At 45.8% G+C, this 18821-nt stretch overlaps 2 protein-coding genes across 3 annotated transcripts; one reads left to right on the forward strand and one right to left on the reverse strand.

Annotated features, from left to right (window-relative positions):
* The first annotated feature begins 9881 nt into the window (after window positions 1–9881).
* On the forward strand, window positions 9882–11926 carry LOC123409025 (phosphatidylcholine:diacylglycerol cholinephosphotransferase 1-like). Its single transcript, XM_045102026.1, has 2 exons — window positions 9882–10421; window positions 11298–11926. The coding sequence occupies exons 1-2, from the start codon at window positions 10026–10028 to the stop codon at window positions 11775–11777; spliced, it is 876 nt and encodes a 291-aa protein (XP_044957961.1). The 5' UTR covers window positions 9882–10025; the 3' UTR covers window positions 11778–11926.
* A 50-nt stretch (window positions 11927–11976) lies between these two features.
* LOC123409023 (phosphatidylinositol/phosphatidylcholine transfer protein SFH2-like) lies at window positions 11977–17655 on the reverse strand. Of its 2 annotated transcripts, XM_045102024.1 has the most exons (11): window positions 17414–17655; window positions 17241–17269; window positions 15044–15127; window positions 14891–14944; window positions 14691–14768; window positions 13725–13778; window positions 13436–13495; window positions 13247–13342; window positions 12917–13018; window positions 12750–12830; window positions 11977–12621 (listed from the first exon to the last, which is right to left on the reverse strand). In XM_045102024.1, exons 1-11 carry the CDS (start codon window positions 17466–17468, stop codon window positions 12337–12339), a joined length of 978 nt encoding a protein of 325 aa, XP_044957959.1. In that variant the 5' UTR covers window positions 17469–17655; the 3' UTR covers window positions 11977–12336. The 2 variants fall into 2 exon arrangements, with proteins under 2 accessions (XP_044957959.1, XP_044957960.1); XM_045102025.1 differs by lacking the exons at window positions 17241–17269; window positions 17414–17655 and adding an exon at window positions 16137–16906.
* Window positions 17656–18821: the final 1166 nt, after the last annotated feature.

Here is an 18821-nt window from a genome sequence, read left to right on the forward strand (position 1 = left end):
GCAGGTGGTTTGGACCAATTTTTTCTTCCTTTCGGTTCTCGCATGTTTAGTGATGGCCTATCACAGAGAGTCTCCTGGTCAACTCTAGCCTTTGTATTATCTTTGCCCTTATCAGTGCCGAAAAATGTGCCAAGAAGGGCCTCGGCGATATTCTTTTCAGTGTGCATCATGTCAATGTTGTGTGGAAGTAAGAGGTCTTCGAAGTAGGGGAGATCCCAGATGCATGGCTTGTGGGTCCAGGCGTGTTCCTCATTATAACCCAAGAAATACCCTGGACGGTTTGGATCAGGCTCCATAGATTTTAACTGTTCATTAATTTGTGCCCCCGTCAACGCAGGTGGTGCTGAGTGTTTGACAACTTTACCTTTCATGAAATTCTTCTTGTCTTTTCTGAATGGATGGTCCATAGGCAAGAACTGTCTATGCAAGTCAAAGCAGGAATACTTCCCACCCGCCGGCAACCAATGAAACTTAAGAGCTGCCTTGCATTGTGGGCATGGGAACCTTCCATGCACACACCAGGCAACGAAAAGCGCAAATGCTGGCAGATCATGCAACGAGTATTGGTACCAAACATACATTTGAAAGTTCCCTTTCTTAGCTGTGTCGTATGTGTTGACCCCATTCACCCAAGCTTCTTTCAAGTCATCCATCAGCGGTTGCATGTACACACTCATATTCTTCCCCGGGTAGTTTGGCCCTGGAACTATCAACGTCAGAAATATGTGCTTTCTTTGCATAATGGATGATGGTAGAAGATTGAGGGGAATGACAAATACAGGCCAGCAACTATATTGGGTAGCCGTCATACCAAAAGGATTGAACTCATCAAGGCTGATGGCGATTCGACAATTCCTTGGTTCTTTAGCTTTTTCCTTATGTATACTATCGAATGCCTTCCATGCGTCACCATCTGAAGGGTGTACCAACATCGGAACTCCGTGTTCATCTAATTCTTTCCTAATTCCATGTTTGTGCCATGTCATCTGTTTTGTTGTTTCTTCGAGCATGTAAAGTCGTTGAAGTCTTGGTAGGATCGGCAGATACCGTAGGACACTCACGGGGATTTTGCTCTGCTTCTTCTCACCTTCACCGTTTTCTACCTCAACATATCTGGAGGACTTGCAAAATGGACAATATGTTTCGTCCGCATACTCTTTCCTAAATAAGGCACATCCCTTCTCACAAGCATGTATCTGCTCATACGGCATCTTGAGTGCACTAAGGATTTTGTCTGACTCATATAGGTTTGAAGGCATAATATGACCTTCTGGTAGAAAGCGCCCAAATAGGGTCATCACAGAGTCAAACAGGTCTCTTCCAATGTTGAACTGGGCTTTCAGAGCCATTACTTGTGCGATGGCATCTAGCTGAGAAATATTAGTGTGCTCGTGAAGAGGACGTTTTGAAGACTCCAACATGGCATAGAAGGCTTTTGCGGATTCCTCCATCTCTTCGTCCTTGTTCCGAGCATCATCAAAGTCATTCACCATGTCTTCAATCCCTGTACCATAATCATCGGTGCGCCGACGCAACACCTCGTCTCTGTTACGTTGGGACGACTCACCATGAAATGTCCACAAGGTATAGCCGGGAGTAAAACCACACATCTGCAGGTGTTTATCTTGGAATTATGCCCTAGAGGCAATAATAAATATAGTTATTATTATAATTCCTGTATCAAGATAATCGTTTATTATCCATGCTATAATTGTATTGAATGAAGACTCATTTACATGTGTGGATACATAGACAAAACACCGTCCCTAGCAAGCCTCTAGTTGGCTAGCCAGTTGATCAAAGATAGTCAGTTGGCCGCAAGGCTATTCAGAACAAATGGATCTTTAAGAGGAAGACGGACGCTGACGGCAATGTGACCGTTTATAAAGCTCGACTTGTGGCAAAGGGTTTTTCACAAGTTCAAGGAGTTGACTACGATGAGACATTCTCACCCGTAGCGATGCTTAAGTCCGTCAGAATCATGTTAGCAATAGCTGCATTTTTCGATTATGAAATCTGGCAGATGGATGTCAAAACGGCGTTCCTTAACGGTTTCCTTAAGGAAGAGTTGTATATGATACAACCCGAAGGTTTTGTTGATCCTAAGAATGCTAACAAGGTGTGCAAGCTCCAGCGATCCATTTATGGACTGGTGCAAGCATCTCGGAGTTGGAACAAACGTTTTGATGAGGTGATCAAAGCATTTGGGTTTATACAAGTGGTTGGAGAATCTTGTATTTACAAGAAAGTGAGTGGGAGCTCTGTGGCGTTTCTAATATTATATGTGGATGACATATTGCTGATTGGAAACAACGTGGAGTTTTTGGAGAGCATAAAGGATTACTTGAATAAAAGTTTCTCTATGAAGGACCTAGGAGAAGCTGCTTACATTCTAGGCATTAAGATCTATAAAGATAGATCAAAACGCCTGATAGGACTTTCACAAAGCACATACCTTGATAAAGTTTTGAAGAGGTTCAAAATGGAACAGTCCAAGAAAGGGTTCTTGCCAGTTTTACAAGGTACGAAATTGAGTAAGACTCAGTGCCCAGCAACTGATGAAGATAGAGAGCATATGCGCTCCGTCCCCTATGCTTCAGCCATAGGTTCTATCATGTATGCAATGTTGTGCACTATACCAGATGTTAGCCTGGCCATAAGTATGGCGGGTAGGTTCCAGAGTAATCCAGGAGTGGATCACTGGAGAGCGGTCAAGAATATCCTGAAGTACCTGAAAAGGACTAAGGAGATGTTTCTCGTGTATGGAGGTGACGAAGAGCTCGCCGTAAAAGGTTACGTCGATGCAAGATTTGACACAGATCCGGACGACTCTAAGTCGCAAACCGGATACGTATTTATTCTTAATGGGGGTGCGGTAAGCTGGTGCAGTTCCAAGCAAAGCGTCGTGGCAGATTCTACATGTGAAGCGGAATACATGGCTGCCTCGGAGGCGGCTAAGGAGGGTGTCTGGATGAAGCAGTTCATGACGGATCTTGGAGTGGTGCCAAGCGCACTGAATCCAATAACCTTGTTCTGTGACGACACGGGTGCCATTGCCTTAGCAAAGGAACCACGGTTTCACAAGAAGACCAGACACATCAAACAACGCTTCAACCTCATCCGCGACTACGTCGAGGGAGAGGACGTAAATATATGCAAAGTGCACACGGATCTGAATGTAGCAGACCCGCTGACTAAACCTCTTCCAGGGCCAAAGCATGATCAACACCAGAACTGTATGGGTGTTAGATTTATTACAATGTAATTCGCATGATGATGTGAGGGCTAGATTATTGACTCTAGTGCAAGTGGGAGACTGTTGGAATTATGCCCTAGAGGCAATAATAAATATAGTTATTATTATAATTTCTGTATCAAGATAATCGTTTATTATCCATGCTATAATTGTATTGAATGAAGACTCATTTACATGTGTGGATACATAGACAAAACACCGTCCCTAGCAAGCCTCTAGTTGGCTAGCCAGTTGATCAAAGATAGTCAGTGTCTTCCGATTATGAACAAAGTGTTGTTGCTTGATAACTGGATCACGTCATTAGGAGATCACGTGATGGACTAGACCCAAACTAATAGACGTAGCATGTTGATCGTGTCATTTTGTTGCTACTGTTTTCTGCGTGTCAAGTATTTATTCCTATGACCATGAGATCATATAACTCACTGACACCGGAGGAATGCTTTGTGTGTATCAAACGTCGCAACGTAACTGGGTGACTATAAAGATGCTCTACAGGTATCTCCGAAGGTGTTAGTTGAGTTAGTATGAATCAAGACTGGGATTTGTCACTCCGTGTGACGGAGAGGTATCTCGGGGCCCACTCAGTAATACAACATCACACACAAGCCTTGCAAGCAATGTAACTTAGTGTAAGTTGCGGGATCTTGTATTACGGAACGAGTAAAGAGACTTGCCGGTAAACGAGATTGAAATAGGTATACGGATACTGACGATCGAATCTCGGGCAAGTAACATACCAAAGGACAAAGGGAATGACATACGGGATTATATGAATCCTTGGCACTGAGGTTTAAACGATAAGATCTTCGTAGAATATGTAGGATCCAATATGGGCATCCAGGTCCCGCTATTGGATATTGACCGAGGAGTCTCTCGGGTCATGTCTACATAGTTCTCGAACCCGCAGGGTCTGCACACTTAAGGTTCGACGTTGTTTTTATGCGTATTTGAGTTATATGGTTGGTTACCGAATGTTGTTCGGAGTCCCGGATGAGATCACGGACGTCACGAGGGTTTCCGGAATGGTCCGGAAACGAAGATTGATATATAGGATGACCTCATTTGATTACCGGAAGGTTTTCGGAGTTACTGGGAATGTACCGGGAATGACGAATGGGTTCCGGGAGTTCACCGGGGGGGCAACCCACCCCGGGGAAGCCCATAGGCCATGAGGGTGGCGCACCAGCCCTTGGTGGGCTGGTGGGGCAGCCCAAAAGGGCCCTATGCGCCTAGGAAAGAAAATCAAAGAGAAAAAAAAGAGGAGGTGGGAAGGGAAGGAAGGACTCCCACCCACCAAACCAAGTCCAACTCGGTTTGGGGGGGAGCCTTCCCCCTTGGACTCGGCCGACCCCCTTGGGGCTCCTTGAGCCCCAAGGCAAGGTCCCCTCCCTCCCACCTATATATACGGAGGTTTTAGGGCTGATTTGAGACGACTTTTCCACGGCAGCCCGACCACATACCTCCACGGTTTTTCCTCTAGATCGCGTTTCTGCGGAGCTCGGGCGGAGCCCTGCTGAGACAAGGTCATCACCAACCTCCGGAGCGCCGTCACGCTGCCGAAGAACTCTTCTACCTCTCCGTCTCTCTTGCTGGATCAAGAAGGCCGAGATCATCGTCGAGCTGTACGTGTGCTGAACGCGGAGGTGCCGTCCGTTCGGTACTAGATCGTGGGACTGATCGCGGGATTGTTCGCGGGGCGGATCGAGGGACGTGAGGACGTTCCACTACATCAACCGCGTTCACTAACGCTTCTGCTGTACGGTCTACAAGGGTACGTAGATCACTCATCCCCTCTCGTAGATGGACATCACCATGATAGGTCTTCGTGCGCGTAGGAAAATTTTTGTTTCCCATGCGACGTTCCCCAACAGTTTACCCATTACATCCCTTGTCTGTCGCGAATAATTCTTGCACTTAGTGCAGGGGCACCATGTTTTTGGCTGGCCTTTAGAAAACGCCGTTTCCACGAATTCATAGGTTTTTCTCAACCATTCATCGGTCATATCTCTCTGACTATGGTGACCGGTGTACATCCATTCACGATCAGTCATTCTGGCAAGCTAGCTACATAGTATCCACATATAAAACAATATAAATTATCAATTCATCAAGTATGTTAAATTAATTATGGCCATTTTTTAATCATGGTTAATACATTGGGATGCATGGCATGCACACCTACCAGCTACTAGGTAAAGATGGGTCCTAATCCCACCCGAGTATGTGTAGATTGGGTCATTTCCCCATGCTCTGCTCCCGATCCAACGCAAAATTTCGGCAGCACCTCCCCGCTGTTCTCCTGATACACGTCTCGGCAACTAACCGAGAGGATGTGTACCCGGAGAACAACAAGGAGGAGCTGTCGAAACTCTGCATGGGATCCGGAGCAAAGCGTGGGAAACGACCCAATCTACACATACCCGGGCTATCCATGGATAACGTTGGACAATTCGAAAGAATCACCGTGATAAATATGCAAATGCATGCATATTTATGACAGGAACCCTTTCAAATGGGAGACGCATATTGGTTACGCAACACCTTTGCATTTTAATACTAAAAATACCTAGCTAGATAGTGTCATTAGCACGAAGGCCGGAACAGAGCAAAATAAAGGGGGTGGAGGAGGAGTTAACAAATGTGCTCACTTTCGAATGCAGGGGGGGTCGTCGAAAACCAATCCCTCACGGAGAAGCTACTGCACATTTAAATGCACTCAATCAACACAAATACGCACTCGCAGTAATTAAGCTAACTAATACTAACATCTATTATTAATAATTTATTATTCAAGTTTGAAACAGAGTGCTCTAAATATTCCGATGCCCGCACACGGGTGCAAGTAAAAAAGCTCAGAAGGTGGCTGAAAAACAATTGATGGATGAATTTTCGCGAAGAAGGTACTACGTACCCTATTTCATTGTTCATGGAATATTTCTTCTATTATGCAAATCCTAGGTTTCTTATATAGTTCTGCATTTTCATGTTTTACTTCAGGTTCAGGAAGACATGGACTTGTTAAAAATTTGGTAGCATTGGGTTATGGTCTTGAATTTGTGCCCTGCTTCCCTGCGATTGAAGCGATGGTTCTCTCATTGTGTCTTGCGACCATGTTCATCCTCCATGTCACTCTCCCTTCCGTGTCCCTCTCCTCCACTCTTCCTACTTGTTCTTCTGATCCTATGTTAAAGTGAGCCTGATGCTCCCAAAGATGGTGACATATTGACTGCGAGCAGGTGCAGATGCTCCTGACCTGCTTGTGCTGCATTTGTTTTCTTATACAAGAATGGTAGCTAAAGTATGTTTTGTACTCGTGGTTTGATCAGATGGATGTGCAAGTTTATCAGTTCAAGCTGTATTTATAAACAACATTGAACAGTATAAAAAATGCAGAGACTGTACTATGCAAGTGTATCACTATAAACTGAATTTGTAAATAAAATTTAACAGCACAAATAAAATGCAGACCGGAATAAAGTTTAACAGCACAAATAAATTTATAGATGTGAAGCATAGAAAAGCTTATACCTTGCCGAACCGGAGTAATGGAGCTGTAGGAGATGTGTGCCTCTGAGCAAGAAGAGCACGGTCGGCGGATGACCGTAGGAGATGTGTGCCTCGAGCTATAGGATATGTGTACTCGTGGTCGCAGATGAGTTTGCCGCCTGAATGAACGGGAAGGGGCGGCGGCAGATGGAGACCGGCGGGGAGGCACGAACCGGTCGCTCTCCTCGCTCACGGTGGGGCGGGAACGGAGCGGAAACCGACGGCGACGACGACAGGTGAGGGCGGCGACCACCGGTAGGGCAGTAGCGGCGACCGAGGAGGCCGACGGCGATGGGGAACCCTAGCGGTGAGGTCGCGAGAGAAAGGTGGGCACGGGGAGATGCTCTCGATCAGGGGTGGCTGGATAAGGCACGTGGCTTTGCCCTCAGCCAGCTGTCGGCAAAGACAAGCGTTAGTCTTTGCCCTCAGCCAGCTGTCGGCAAAGACAGCCGTTAGTCTTTTCCCTCGGCTGGCTGTTGGCAAAGACGGCCCCCGTTAAGCACTGGTTGAATGTGTGACCGGGTTAGCCCCCTATGACGTCAGCCTCCCTATGCCGACGGTGTTTTTGTCCTTTGCCGTCAGCTGGCTAACGGCTTAGATAAAGCGGACGGCATAGATTATCTATGCCGTCAGCCTCTCCTATGTCGTCAGCATTTATTTTGGCTGAGGGCAAAGTCTCTTTGCCGTCAGCCCCGTGAAATTGCTGACGGCAAAGCTGAAAGCTGTCGGCAAATTATGTTTTTCCAGTAGTGCATCAAAATTTATAGATACGTTGGAGACGTATCAAGCTCTCATTCACTCAACTCATGGAATCTATCTTCCGGAAGATAGTCGACCACTACCGACTGCGGACAAACCCGTATGACCGGACAATCGGAATTCGTCACTCTAGAATCCGTGGAGGTTTGCCGAGAGTCCGAATGACTCAGCCCCGAGCTGCAGCCCAAGAATCTCCAAACACTGGAGACATCGAAGGGAGTCATTCACTCGGCCTGTAAAACCTCAACCGATTCAGGGGCTACTAATGGGGTTGTACATTAGGGGTAGGCCTACGAACCTGCTTCCCTAGGCTCACCTAGGACCCCTAACAGACATCACGATCCTTAAAGTCACTAGTGCGGCCTCGACCTCACTCAGTTCAGCAACTGTAACTCAGTTTGCCTGGAGTCACTCGGATCACCTTGCGTCAGTCAGATGCATCCTGGCGCTCGGACCACAACAAGGAGAAGGCAACGAAGATGCTGCAATGGCTAAGGACTTAATCCATCACACGAAGTGCAGTGATGGCTCGCGTTACCAGTAATGCTGAGAGTTATAGTTGCCGTTTCTAGTAACTCCCCTGTTTATTAGCATTAGTTACCTTCTAATGAAGCTCGACTGGTTGTGGCAGCAACTATATAAGCCACTCCCGGGCTCCAGCTCAAGGGTTCTACACTTTGTAATCTTTCATAGCCCATAAGAAAACATCGGCCTCACAGCTCGTGGCGTAGGGGCCTGAACGCGTACATCCGAGCGCACCCGCTGCGCCTAGTTAGACTTCGCCCCTTTGTTCGTACCCCTAGGTACTATTGTCAGGGTCATTCCCACAACAAACGTCGCTTCCACCACCACTACGACGCACCACGACCTACAAATCCAAATCCTAACTACAGACCGGAGGATCGGGGTCCCTCTCCCTCCTGTCGTCGAAGCAACAGCCGAAGGGAGAGGGGCCGACGCTCTGGCCGGTTGAGATCTGGTGGAAGAAAGTCCCCTCCCTAATCGCCCTGGCTCCTCGCGGCGGCTAAATACTCCTTGGACTCAGAAGTCTGATGTTGTACTACATCAAGATCTCGAGGATGAACCACCAGATTTTGTTAAAAGTTTGATAAAGTTGCATTTGCCAAAAGAAGGGGAAAATGTATTCATAGTGGAAAGTATCATATAGTAAACAATGTAAGGCTACTAGATATACTAGATAAGGCACTCATAGTAGAAAGTATCATATAGTAGTATCATGCATATGATACTACCTTCATAGTGCATAGTAGAGTATAAGAAACTAGTACCTATGTTATTCTAAAAAAATTCCTTTCTTTTTAATTATTTATCCCATCAGTATGTTTGATAGTTCTAAAAAGGTAAATGCTTGCAGCCGGAGCGCCGACCGACCCGTTCGGCCGGTCGCTCGCGGCTCGCGCACCTGACAGCAGCCATGCAACATTGTTTATTGCAGATTTGCTGCAACCATGTATAAATTTGATACACTGGTCTACACATGCAATATTTTTTAGTGCAGATTTGCTACAAACGCGGTTAAATTTGCTACAAGCCTTTTCTATTTTGTTGCAACTTGTTCATTAAACAAGTTGCATCCACATTTGGTTGCAACTTGAGTTCGTTGAATTTTTTTGCTACAACCGGCGTTTGATTTTTGCTACAACCGTGTTAATTTTTGCTACAACCGGCATCATTTTTGCTGCAACCGTTCACTAAAAAAGTTGCATACACGTTCGTCAGAGTTGCAAACCGAGTTCACCGGATTGTTTTGCTACAATCCTTTTTTTTGTTTTTGCTACCACGCATCATCAGCTTCGGTATTTTTGCTACGATCATGTAGATATTTTTTTACTACAATTTTTTTATTACAACCGTTGACTAAATTATTGCATCGTGAACGAAACTTGTTGCATCAAAGAAAAAATTATTACATAAAGATCTAATGACTCAACCCACGTACAGCTGACAGATCGGACGGGCCGCGCGTAAAACTTACAAAGGTTTACTTAACCTTTCAAACTAACTCTTCTCCCCCCCTCCTCCCGATTTTCTGTGGGGTGCGGCCCCTCATCTCTCAATTACCAATCACAATCTTACACATCAGTTTATACGTAAAATCTTTATGTAAGTCTTTGTAGGTGTAGCATTACTTCTAAAAATATGATACCCCGATGGGTCCGTCGTAAACCGCCGTCCATCTTAAACCGCCGGGAGCATTAAACACCCGCCTCCCTCTCCCCTCGGGACCTCCGCCACGCGCCGCAGCCGTCGGAGAAAAGAAAAAAAGCGCTTACAAAAGCACCGCGAATCTCAAGGCGGAAACCCACCAGCCCAGTCGGCCGAAAGCAAAAAAGAACAACGAAATTCCCACCACCGACCGCGTCACGCGCGCGCACGCGCACCCGCGCTGAAAACGGCCAGCCGTCCGCGCCCCGCGGCCAGCCGACGCGTCCCCGCGCGCATGCCGCCGCCCAGCCTGACCGCCGCGCACGACCGGGCCTCCGCCGCGAACGGCCTCGCGGGGCCGGAGACGCGCCGCCGCGCGGGCAAGGGCAAGAAGGTCCACCCGCTGCCGCCCGACGGGGCTGCGATGGGCGACGGCGGCGAGAGGCTGGCCGGCGGGAGGAGGCCCGCGGACTGGCTATCGCCGTCCGGTGTGGCCGGCATCCTGCGGCGGCACCCGCTGCCGGCGCTGTTCGCGTGCGGGCTGCTGCTCTTCATGGGCGTGGAGTACACCATCCCCATGATCCCCGCCGCCGCGCCGCCCCTCGACCTCGGCTTCCACGCCACCGCCGCCATGCACGCCGGGATCGCCGCCCGCCCCTGGCTCAACTCGCTCCTCGCCGCGCTCAACACGGTGAGCGCACTCCCCCTGCCTACTTCCCACTGCCTTAGATCCCATCGATGAACCCACCTGCTGCCGATCTACCCTTCTGCTCCAGTAGTAATTCCCAGCGTTTTTCCCCCTTTCGCTTTTTCACCTCCGGATGCCACCCTCTCAATCTCATCCACCAAACGTGAAAGCAACCTGCGCTTTCGGTTGAGCACAAGGAGCTACATTGTAGCAAGTTAGTCACCAACCGCTACTACTATACAACACCTACAACTCACAAATTTCACATGGTCGTAGCATGTCTTCTCGTGCAGACTTTGGTTACATCTTCATATTTTTCTAGACGGAATTTGTTTCACATTTGTGTTCATCTGTCTACATTTTTCTCGAGAACTTTCACGCGCGCTGTCCACGCAGCAGTTTAATCCCAGTTCGAGCGCTACTGCCTACTCGTAGTATAGTGGTAGTATACTGCCCATATTTACAATTGATTAGAAAATTAATACGCACCGGTGGCAGTTGCGCATCAACATCTATCGCTTTAATTATAGGAATGATGATGCATAGGCTCTGGTACTGTGACAACAAGTGAATCTTTGTGAATTGTCGCTCCTGCTGATGTGAGGGAAGCAAAACTAGCTGGTATCCACAAATGCAAGAAACCGACGAACGATGTTTTTTTTTTCAGATGACCGACGAACGGTGTTGGGTGACTTGGCTCACCCAAAACCGATAAGATCAGGAATATCATCGTCATGCATTCTTCACATATCCATGGATTTCCTGATAAGATACTGCATCTGGCTAGATAGCTACCCGGTCCCCGCTGCAATTGCTAGTTGCTAGTGTTGCCATGACGGAATCCATCCTGAATGTGACGTGCGATCTTGTCATGTGCAGGTGTTCGTCGCGATGCAGGCCGCATACATCCTGTGGGCCGTCCTCGCCGAGCAGCGGCCGCGTGCTGCCATTGCCACGCTGATGATGTTCACCTGCCGCGGCCTGCTCGGCTGCTCCACGCAGCTGCCCCTGCCGGCGGAGTTCCTGGGGTCCGGGATGGACTTCCCCGTGGGGAACGTGTCCTTCTTCCTCTTCTACTCCGGGCATGTCGCCGGCGCGGTGATCGCGTCCATCGACATGCGCCGCGTGGGACGACGCAGGCTGGCGGCGCTCTACGACGCGCTCAACCTGGCGCAGGGCGTCAGGCTGCTCGCGTGCAGAGGGCATTACACCATTGACCTGGCCGTCGGCGTCGGCGCGGGCCTCCTCTTCGACATGCTCGCCGGCTGGTACCTGGACAGCAAGAATGTCGACAGCGGCGACAGCCGTTGCTGCAGCAGCTGCCAAAAGGCTCTCGTCTCAGAGAAGCTTACATCATAGGCCCATCAAAAGGCCGTGGAATTGCAGTGGACTGGACATGATCCAAGTCATTTTTTTAAATGCTACTTACTGATATGTAATCTTGTAACTGTGTTTGTCCTACGTAAGTTGCAACATCTTCTGAATACAAGCATCAGAAGTTTAAAGTACATCACAAGACAGTAAAGAAGCACAGGAACCAAGCTGGGAAGCGGCAACAGATGGCAAAGATCAAGATGCACCATTTATTTCTGATTGAAGGATGATACACTCAAGATTATTTTAGCATCCATGTTACAGGATGATTTAGTCCTAGCTTACAGGATGATTTACTCATAGCTTACAGGACATACATATGACAGTACATTGCCAAAGTATACATCAGGTGAATAGGTGGTTATTTCTATCTAGTATACATCCGTTGTTTCTTCTACCTCAGTCTTGCACCATGGAACTGGTCACCCCACAAACATCAGCAGGCCGGTCAAGCAAACGTCGCAAATACCGAAATGGATCATCAATTTCATCACAGCAACACACATTTGTCATGCCACGTCGCTGACATCTTACACGGACACCGTTATTTATGGTCGCCATTGGCAGACCCATCCTGCTCACTGAGCTTGTGAAACTCGGCCTGGATGACCTCCACAATCATGGCGTCCTCGGGGTCTTGTTCGGGGATGTCTACATGCAAAGAACCCTGCTTGATGAGTTCCTGGTTCAACGCCTGCTGCTCGATGTAATGGTAGAGCTCTTGGTGGAAGGGGTGGTCGAGCGAGAAGCAATCATCGACGCCGCTCAACGAAGCTTTTGATGAACCCTCGCGTCGACAGAAATGGGGGATGGAGGAATGGTCCATGATCTGCACAGTTCAGATAAATGGTCCACGGAGGTCTTATTCTCTTATCTCTCTTGCTTAATTAGAGTGCAGCTATGTCTTGATGAGCAACAAGTGATGAAAATAGCACTAGCAATAGCAAGTAGTCTTACCTTTAGGAGCTCATCTTTCCCACGGCCACTCAAAACATGAACCTTCTTTCTCGTCCTCTCTTGCAGTAGAGGTTTCACAACCTAGTAACATAATTAATTGACTATTGGGTCTTCGAAATAAAAATTACAAAATTAACAGTACAATGAGAAATCTTAGGCATCATTACCTTCCAACACGCTGAGAATATGTATGGAGCATTTACAATATAATAGGTCTCGGCCTTTTCAGGGTAATTCAGTTCATCGACAGCAGATATTGCAGTTAAAATCTGTACTCCAACAATAGGTAACATCATAAATATGGACTAGCGTACACAGAAGCAACAACAGGTAGCATCATAAATATGAACTAGCATACACAGAAGCAAATATTTAGCTATCTTATAAAAACGGTTCTTGTCCCCGTTACCACTGGATGTCATAAAGACCCATGTATTTTCCACTCTTGTATGTGGCCAGAAAAGTGTACAAATATGAGATGCCCATGTAGGCTGTACCTTCAATAGGCTGAGTGCTGACAACTTCAAACCAGTCATATCAAGAACCTTTATACAGCTGGTTATAGGTCGCCTAAACTTCTTCGTCGCCATAGGCTTGATGGACCAGAAGCAAGGAAAACAGGAGTTATTAAATCTCAAATGAACTGGGTGATCTAAATGGCCATGTAAGATTAGTTGCGCACTCACCAGAATGATACGATCACGGTATTCATTGATCTGAATATGAGATTGCACATAGTAATGGACCTGAAAACGCAACATACTCTTTTATTTTAAAGCTCGTAAAGAATGGCAGGTTGAATCTTCATGCCTATAAATTCAGTAGAATACATTTCAATTACATTAATATTGCAATTTGGTAATTATCTCTAATTGACATGGATGCAACCTGACAAACTAAACACTCATCAGAAGTGTATTTGCAGAGGAGAAAGTGAAAACAACCAATTTGCACAAGAAGTATATGGTCAATTACCGAAGCTTTGTCGTATGTGCTCTGTCCAACACCAAAGGCAAATACTGGGACGCCCTGGAAAAGGCAAGAGGAAAGTTTGGGTATTAAATAACTTTAAGGTTATCTATACAATTAATTATGGTCTGGACATGATTATTTATGTCTCATAAAGACCCACATTGATCAAGGTAATAGTCTTTTCATAGAGATCTATAGAGGGTGCTTGGATCCAAGGGACTTATTTTAGTCTGACTAAAAATAGTCTCTTTAAGAGGCTAAAGTTCCAAGCACCCCTGACTAAAGAGGGGCTAAAACTAGTCTTGAGACTAAATTTTTTTAGTCAGGGGTACCCTTACTAAAATGTGGATTAGTCCTCTCTCTCCTCATTTAACTCCTCTCCTTTAACACAGGCGAGTTCTGGATTGGAGGGTTTGGAGGATAATAAATGCTCATTAACTTCATTTTAGTCTCTTTAGTATTTGGATCCAAGCATGGGCGAGGCTAGCAAGTTTTAGTCCCCTACTTTTAGTCATGGGACTAAAACGTATCCAAGCACCCTCGTAGTTTCAAAACACAACATCATGTCATCAGTAGTTCAGGACACAAATCTCCCAAACATTTCTGAAGTTCAAAGCTGGACCCTTTCTCAAATCTGTTGCCTCTGATTGTTCGATATACATATATCCTTTACTAGTGCAACTAGACATGTATCTTACATTTTTGAAGGTGAACACATCTTATGTCATACTACATCAGAAACATATCTACAATGATAATTCAAGCATATAGTAGTATCAAAAGACAGCCGTATAAATAAGTGCTGATGCACAGCATTGAAAGTATGGAACAAATAGCTGCATCAGGTTTAGCTATGCAGAACATTGCATATTGGGAAACACTTTATGATGAAACAAGTCCTAGAAAAGTGAAAGGATAGGACTCAACAATAGAAGGAAATAAAAGATAACTGGCTTAAGACAGCTATACCTCCTTTGAGTATCCCGATAACCCAACAAGCTGTGATTCTCGTATTGATCTATACAAATCTACTGGGACTATAGGTTTCTGCAATTGTCCAACACATGCAGATGATCAATAATAAGAAAATGTAAACAGAATATTCGATTTACCTACGCCTCTAGCAGGGGAAAAATAGGCAAGCGTGCCGTAGAAGAATGGTTGCTCACCTCCAGTATACTGTCGATTTCATTCTGTATCCTCCAATTCAGACAATCTACAAGCTAGCAAAAACAAAATATACTTGATCAGTAAAGTAATCCATGGAGCATTTACTTCAGCATTAATCAACTAGGGGAAAACGTAAGCCAACAAGACCTTACCATTTTATGAGCATTAGTTACATGCCACTCTCTGGCTTTAAGGAAGCGCACCAGTGTCTCTGTTGGATAGCCCTGGTGCACATTCTGGAAAGGGAAATTCGTGTAATTGAGAACTCAACTCCCATTAAAAACTACTCTACGGCCTCTAATGGTAACAATTTATTTGGAAAACTGAAAGAGCTGAAATGCACCAGATATGATTTATAGTTCTCCCCGATATGGTTGAATGTAATACTGAGATTATTTTGAAATCTTTAAAGTATGATATTCTTACACCAGCTATAGTTCATGGTAGTTTTGCCATGAAGCTAAGAGGTGCAGGTGGTATTTTCCTTGAAGGCGACGGCTGTGGGTGTTGCTCTGTTTGGCCTTTTTTTGGTTGTGGTGCGTGCTGGCTGTGTGCATCCTCAACGCTTTGTCATCACGGTGTTGCAGAGGTCAGGTTTACTTTATTTGTATCAGCTGGATCAATTGATAAAATTGCCCTCTTCGGGAAAAAAAGTTCATGCTTCCTCCGGTCCTCCTGATATGGTAGTATGTAACACTAAGCTTAATTTGAAATCCAAAATATTGTATTATTTTCATATTCTTATAAGCACTTGTAGTTATTATTAGTGTTTACATATATGCTAGTATCCCAACAATAGCAGGAGCAAAGTAAGTGTTCCTTAAATTAGAAGGAAAACTTTGCAAACAGAGTAACCAGACATGATCAGATGCTAGTTCAATCATAGAAGACAGGATTCCAGATGTAAGTGGCAGGTATATGCTTATCTTGACTTCCTTCATCTTTTTTCCCATGGAAGAATATTTTGCGTTAAAAGTCAGGTCTTGCTATGGCAGAAGGAATATAGAATCTTAGCCCTTAAAAGTCGGGTTTTGTTACCAGTGAAAGAATCAATATTCGTTTCCCATACAAGCCCCATAAATAGACTATGCATTCATGGTACGATGAGCAATTATAGATCTTCCACAAGTATGAAAATAAACATAACGAATTCACATGCATTGGCTACTTTGAAAAGACAGATATATTCTTTGAGAGCAGAATTGGTTCGTTTCACCTATAAAAGAAATCGGATACTGTTATTACTTGGTAGTGGTTCCATGTGCTAGTACTTTGCCTGCCTAATGGAGAATTTCAGCACAACAATCAAGTAGCACTGTCCATCTTTGATTCCAGCTCCACTAGATAAGAGATTCTGCTCCGGAGTAAGTTGACATCTCGTACTGATCAGCACCCAGGGCGTGCAAAAGCCTTAGTCTCAGGAAGCATTTCAGTAACCACAAAGCATAAAAATGGAAGCAACTTTCGAATAGGATGTGTGGCTTCAACCTGAGACCAGTGCCGCCATACTAGCAGACTAAAAAGCGCGGAAATGAAATTATGCCGGAGAACTTGGAGCATCTGCTGGAGGAATCTGTGGTGGCCAGATGGCAAGAAATTTTTAGCGAGGAATACATTGTTACCAGCTAAGTGGGAGACCGGATGCCCCCAACAACAGATCAGGAGGCCTCGAGACGGAACACCTCACCGTCCACTAGTTAACTCAGTGGAGGTGAGATCAGAACAATTCCATGAGAGATGAGACACACCCCTCACTTCATTGTCCAACCACTCAAAATTACCCCCCGGAAAAAATCCCAAACGTGTGGCCTACACCAAAGAACAAAATAATACCTTGCATCCACAGGCAAGCAATAGCGCGGCGACTTTCCCTACCGAAAATCTACCATATACAAGTTGCCTAGCAGCAGTTCATCGATATTCAGTAAACCACCCTTGATCCAGCATATTATCAGCTACATGCTCCGTTCCAAATTCCAATCTAAAAGTGGACAGCAGACTTGGAGATTAGATAGCGACTGATATCAACCATTTATCGCCAAACAAGTGGCCCTACTTTTCGGCAAGATGAAACTTTGTTTTTTGTTCAATAAGAAATGTAATGGTACTATGGTGCAGAGGCCGGGGACTATTATCTGAAAAACCCATCTCCCCTGATTCATTTGAACCAGAATTGGTTTTGCAGACCACTCAGCTGAAGCAAGCAATTAATGGTCTATAAGACTATAGTCCAACTGAAACAGAAAAGCCGATCCAGACGACGCGCAAGAGGCAGCACTCCAGAGGCATAGATACAGATACAGAAGCTGGAAGGAACGAACAGAGAGGTCAGAGGAAGATCCAGCATACCTGGAACGTCTTCTTGAGCGGCTCCTCGACTGCAGAAAAAGCCAGAACAAGAGGCGCAAGGCAGTCAGCATTCAGCAGCCAACACATAGCAAAAGTGCAAGACTCGAAACGTGGAAATGTCAGGAACCGCGGGGGGAGGAGCGAAGGGCCGCTCTTGCGGAATCCGCGCTCACCTTGGTCGAGGAGGCGGGCGAGCTGCTGGACGGCGTCGTCGCAGGCGGCTCCCATTGCGCGCGCTCGCTCGGGGAGGCGGGAGCGGCCGATTCTGCGGGGGGTTTTGGCGCGGATTCGGAGGGGCGGGCGGCGAGGGAAAGACGTTCGGGTTCGGGGGGCGGTGGGTGGGGAAGGCGGTCTCCTCCGAGTCGTTCGAGCAGCTCTTCTCTTGGTCGGTGGGTCGTTTTGTCGTTGCGGGACGACTTCGGGTTGGAGTCCACTTCAGACGCTGCTTATTATAGGCGTGCAGTCCGGTGGGGGTGCAGTTTCCTTTTCGTGTTTTCTTTTCTTTTTTTGGCATGCAGTTGGGCACGGATTTTTGTCACCTCGCGCGAGTCGGATACACAGACTATTCAGAATACCAGACTTAGTATTTTGGTACTGTGTTCAAAAGAAAGTGTTTTTGTACGTCCCTTAAAAAAGGTATTTTGGTACGTATATATAGGCCAATGTTTTTTAAGGAACGTTATACACCCTCAACCTCTTTTTAGTCTACATATAAAATTTGTATGAAGTCAAATTTCAGAATGCTAGACTTAGAGCATCTCTAGTAGAACCCTCAAACCCTTAAATGTAAAATCAGTTTTAAGGGTTGAGAATTGCCCATTTTTGACATTTTTAAGGGTTGAAAAAACCCAACCCTTATAACGAAATATTCCGTTATAAGGGTTGGGTTTGAGGGTTCTAGTCTTTGCCCCAACCCCAAACCTTAAAATTGTCATTTCATATATCACACATTTCATCATATGACATATCACAAATTCAATCACATTTGACATAAAACAATGATCATTCTAGTTATTATTACAACACCGAATAAAACAATAATCATTCAAATTATTACAACAATGTTTGAGCAAATTACAACACAAAACAATGTTTGAGCAAATTACAACAATTGTTCGAATCAAATAGGACATAGAAAAGTAAAACAAAGATACATCATGGGCCAATACGCCGCCCATCCAACTGTCGGTGGTGCTCTACTAGATCATCCCGGAGACGACCATGAGTGGTTGCATCCTCAATCTCACGATGTGCTTGAAGAAAGGCGTGTATGCGAGAAGGGTTTCTTTCCGGTTGCACACGGGTACCAACATTGTCATAGAAACAAGGGAGGTTTAACCCTCTCTCATCCTCTAGGATCATGTTGTGTAGAATCACACAACATTTCATGATGTTCACCAAGGTTTTTTTGTCCCAAAACCGAGCTGGACCCGTACTATGGCAAACCTTGCTTGTAAAACACCAATACATTCCGTGCATTCCGTGCCATGCCTTTGGGCAATTTTTCCACCTCCAATGCATGCAATCAAGACTACCAAGCATCCCCGGCCATCCCCTTTTTTCATTCATTTCCATTAATCT

This window comes from Hordeum vulgare, chromosome 7H, assembly GCF_904849725.1.
Source record: "Hordeum vulgare subsp. vulgare chromosome 7H, MorexV3_pseudomolecules_assembly, whole genome shotgun sequence".
In the NCBI taxonomy this organism is placed as follows: domain Eukaryota; kingdom Viridiplantae; phylum Streptophyta; class Magnoliopsida; order Poales; family Poaceae; genus Hordeum; species Hordeum vulgare.

Bases quoted from the DNA above. Each gene is read 5' to 3' on its own strand.
- LOC123409023 (XM_045102024.1), bottom strand. From the start codon at position 17,468: ATGGGAGCCGCCTGCGACGACGCCGTCCAGCAGCTCGCCCGCCTCCTC. The intron at 13,779-14,690 runs GTATAGCTGTCT...TGCCTTTTCCAG, and splicing joins TATCGGGATACTCAAAGGAG to GGCGTCCCAGTATTTGCCTT. The intron at 13,496-13,724 runs GTAATTGACCAT...TTGCGTTTTCAG, and splicing joins GCACATACGACAAAGCTTCG to GTCCATTACTATGTGCAATC.
- LOC123409025 (XM_045102026.1), top strand. From the start codon at position 10,026: ATGCCGCCGCCCAGCCTGACCGCCGCGCACGACCGGGCCTCCGCCGCG. The intron at 10,422-11,297 runs GTGAGCGCACTC...TGTCATGTGCAG, and splicing joins TCCTCGCCGCGCTCAACACG to GTGTTCGTCGCGATGCAGGC.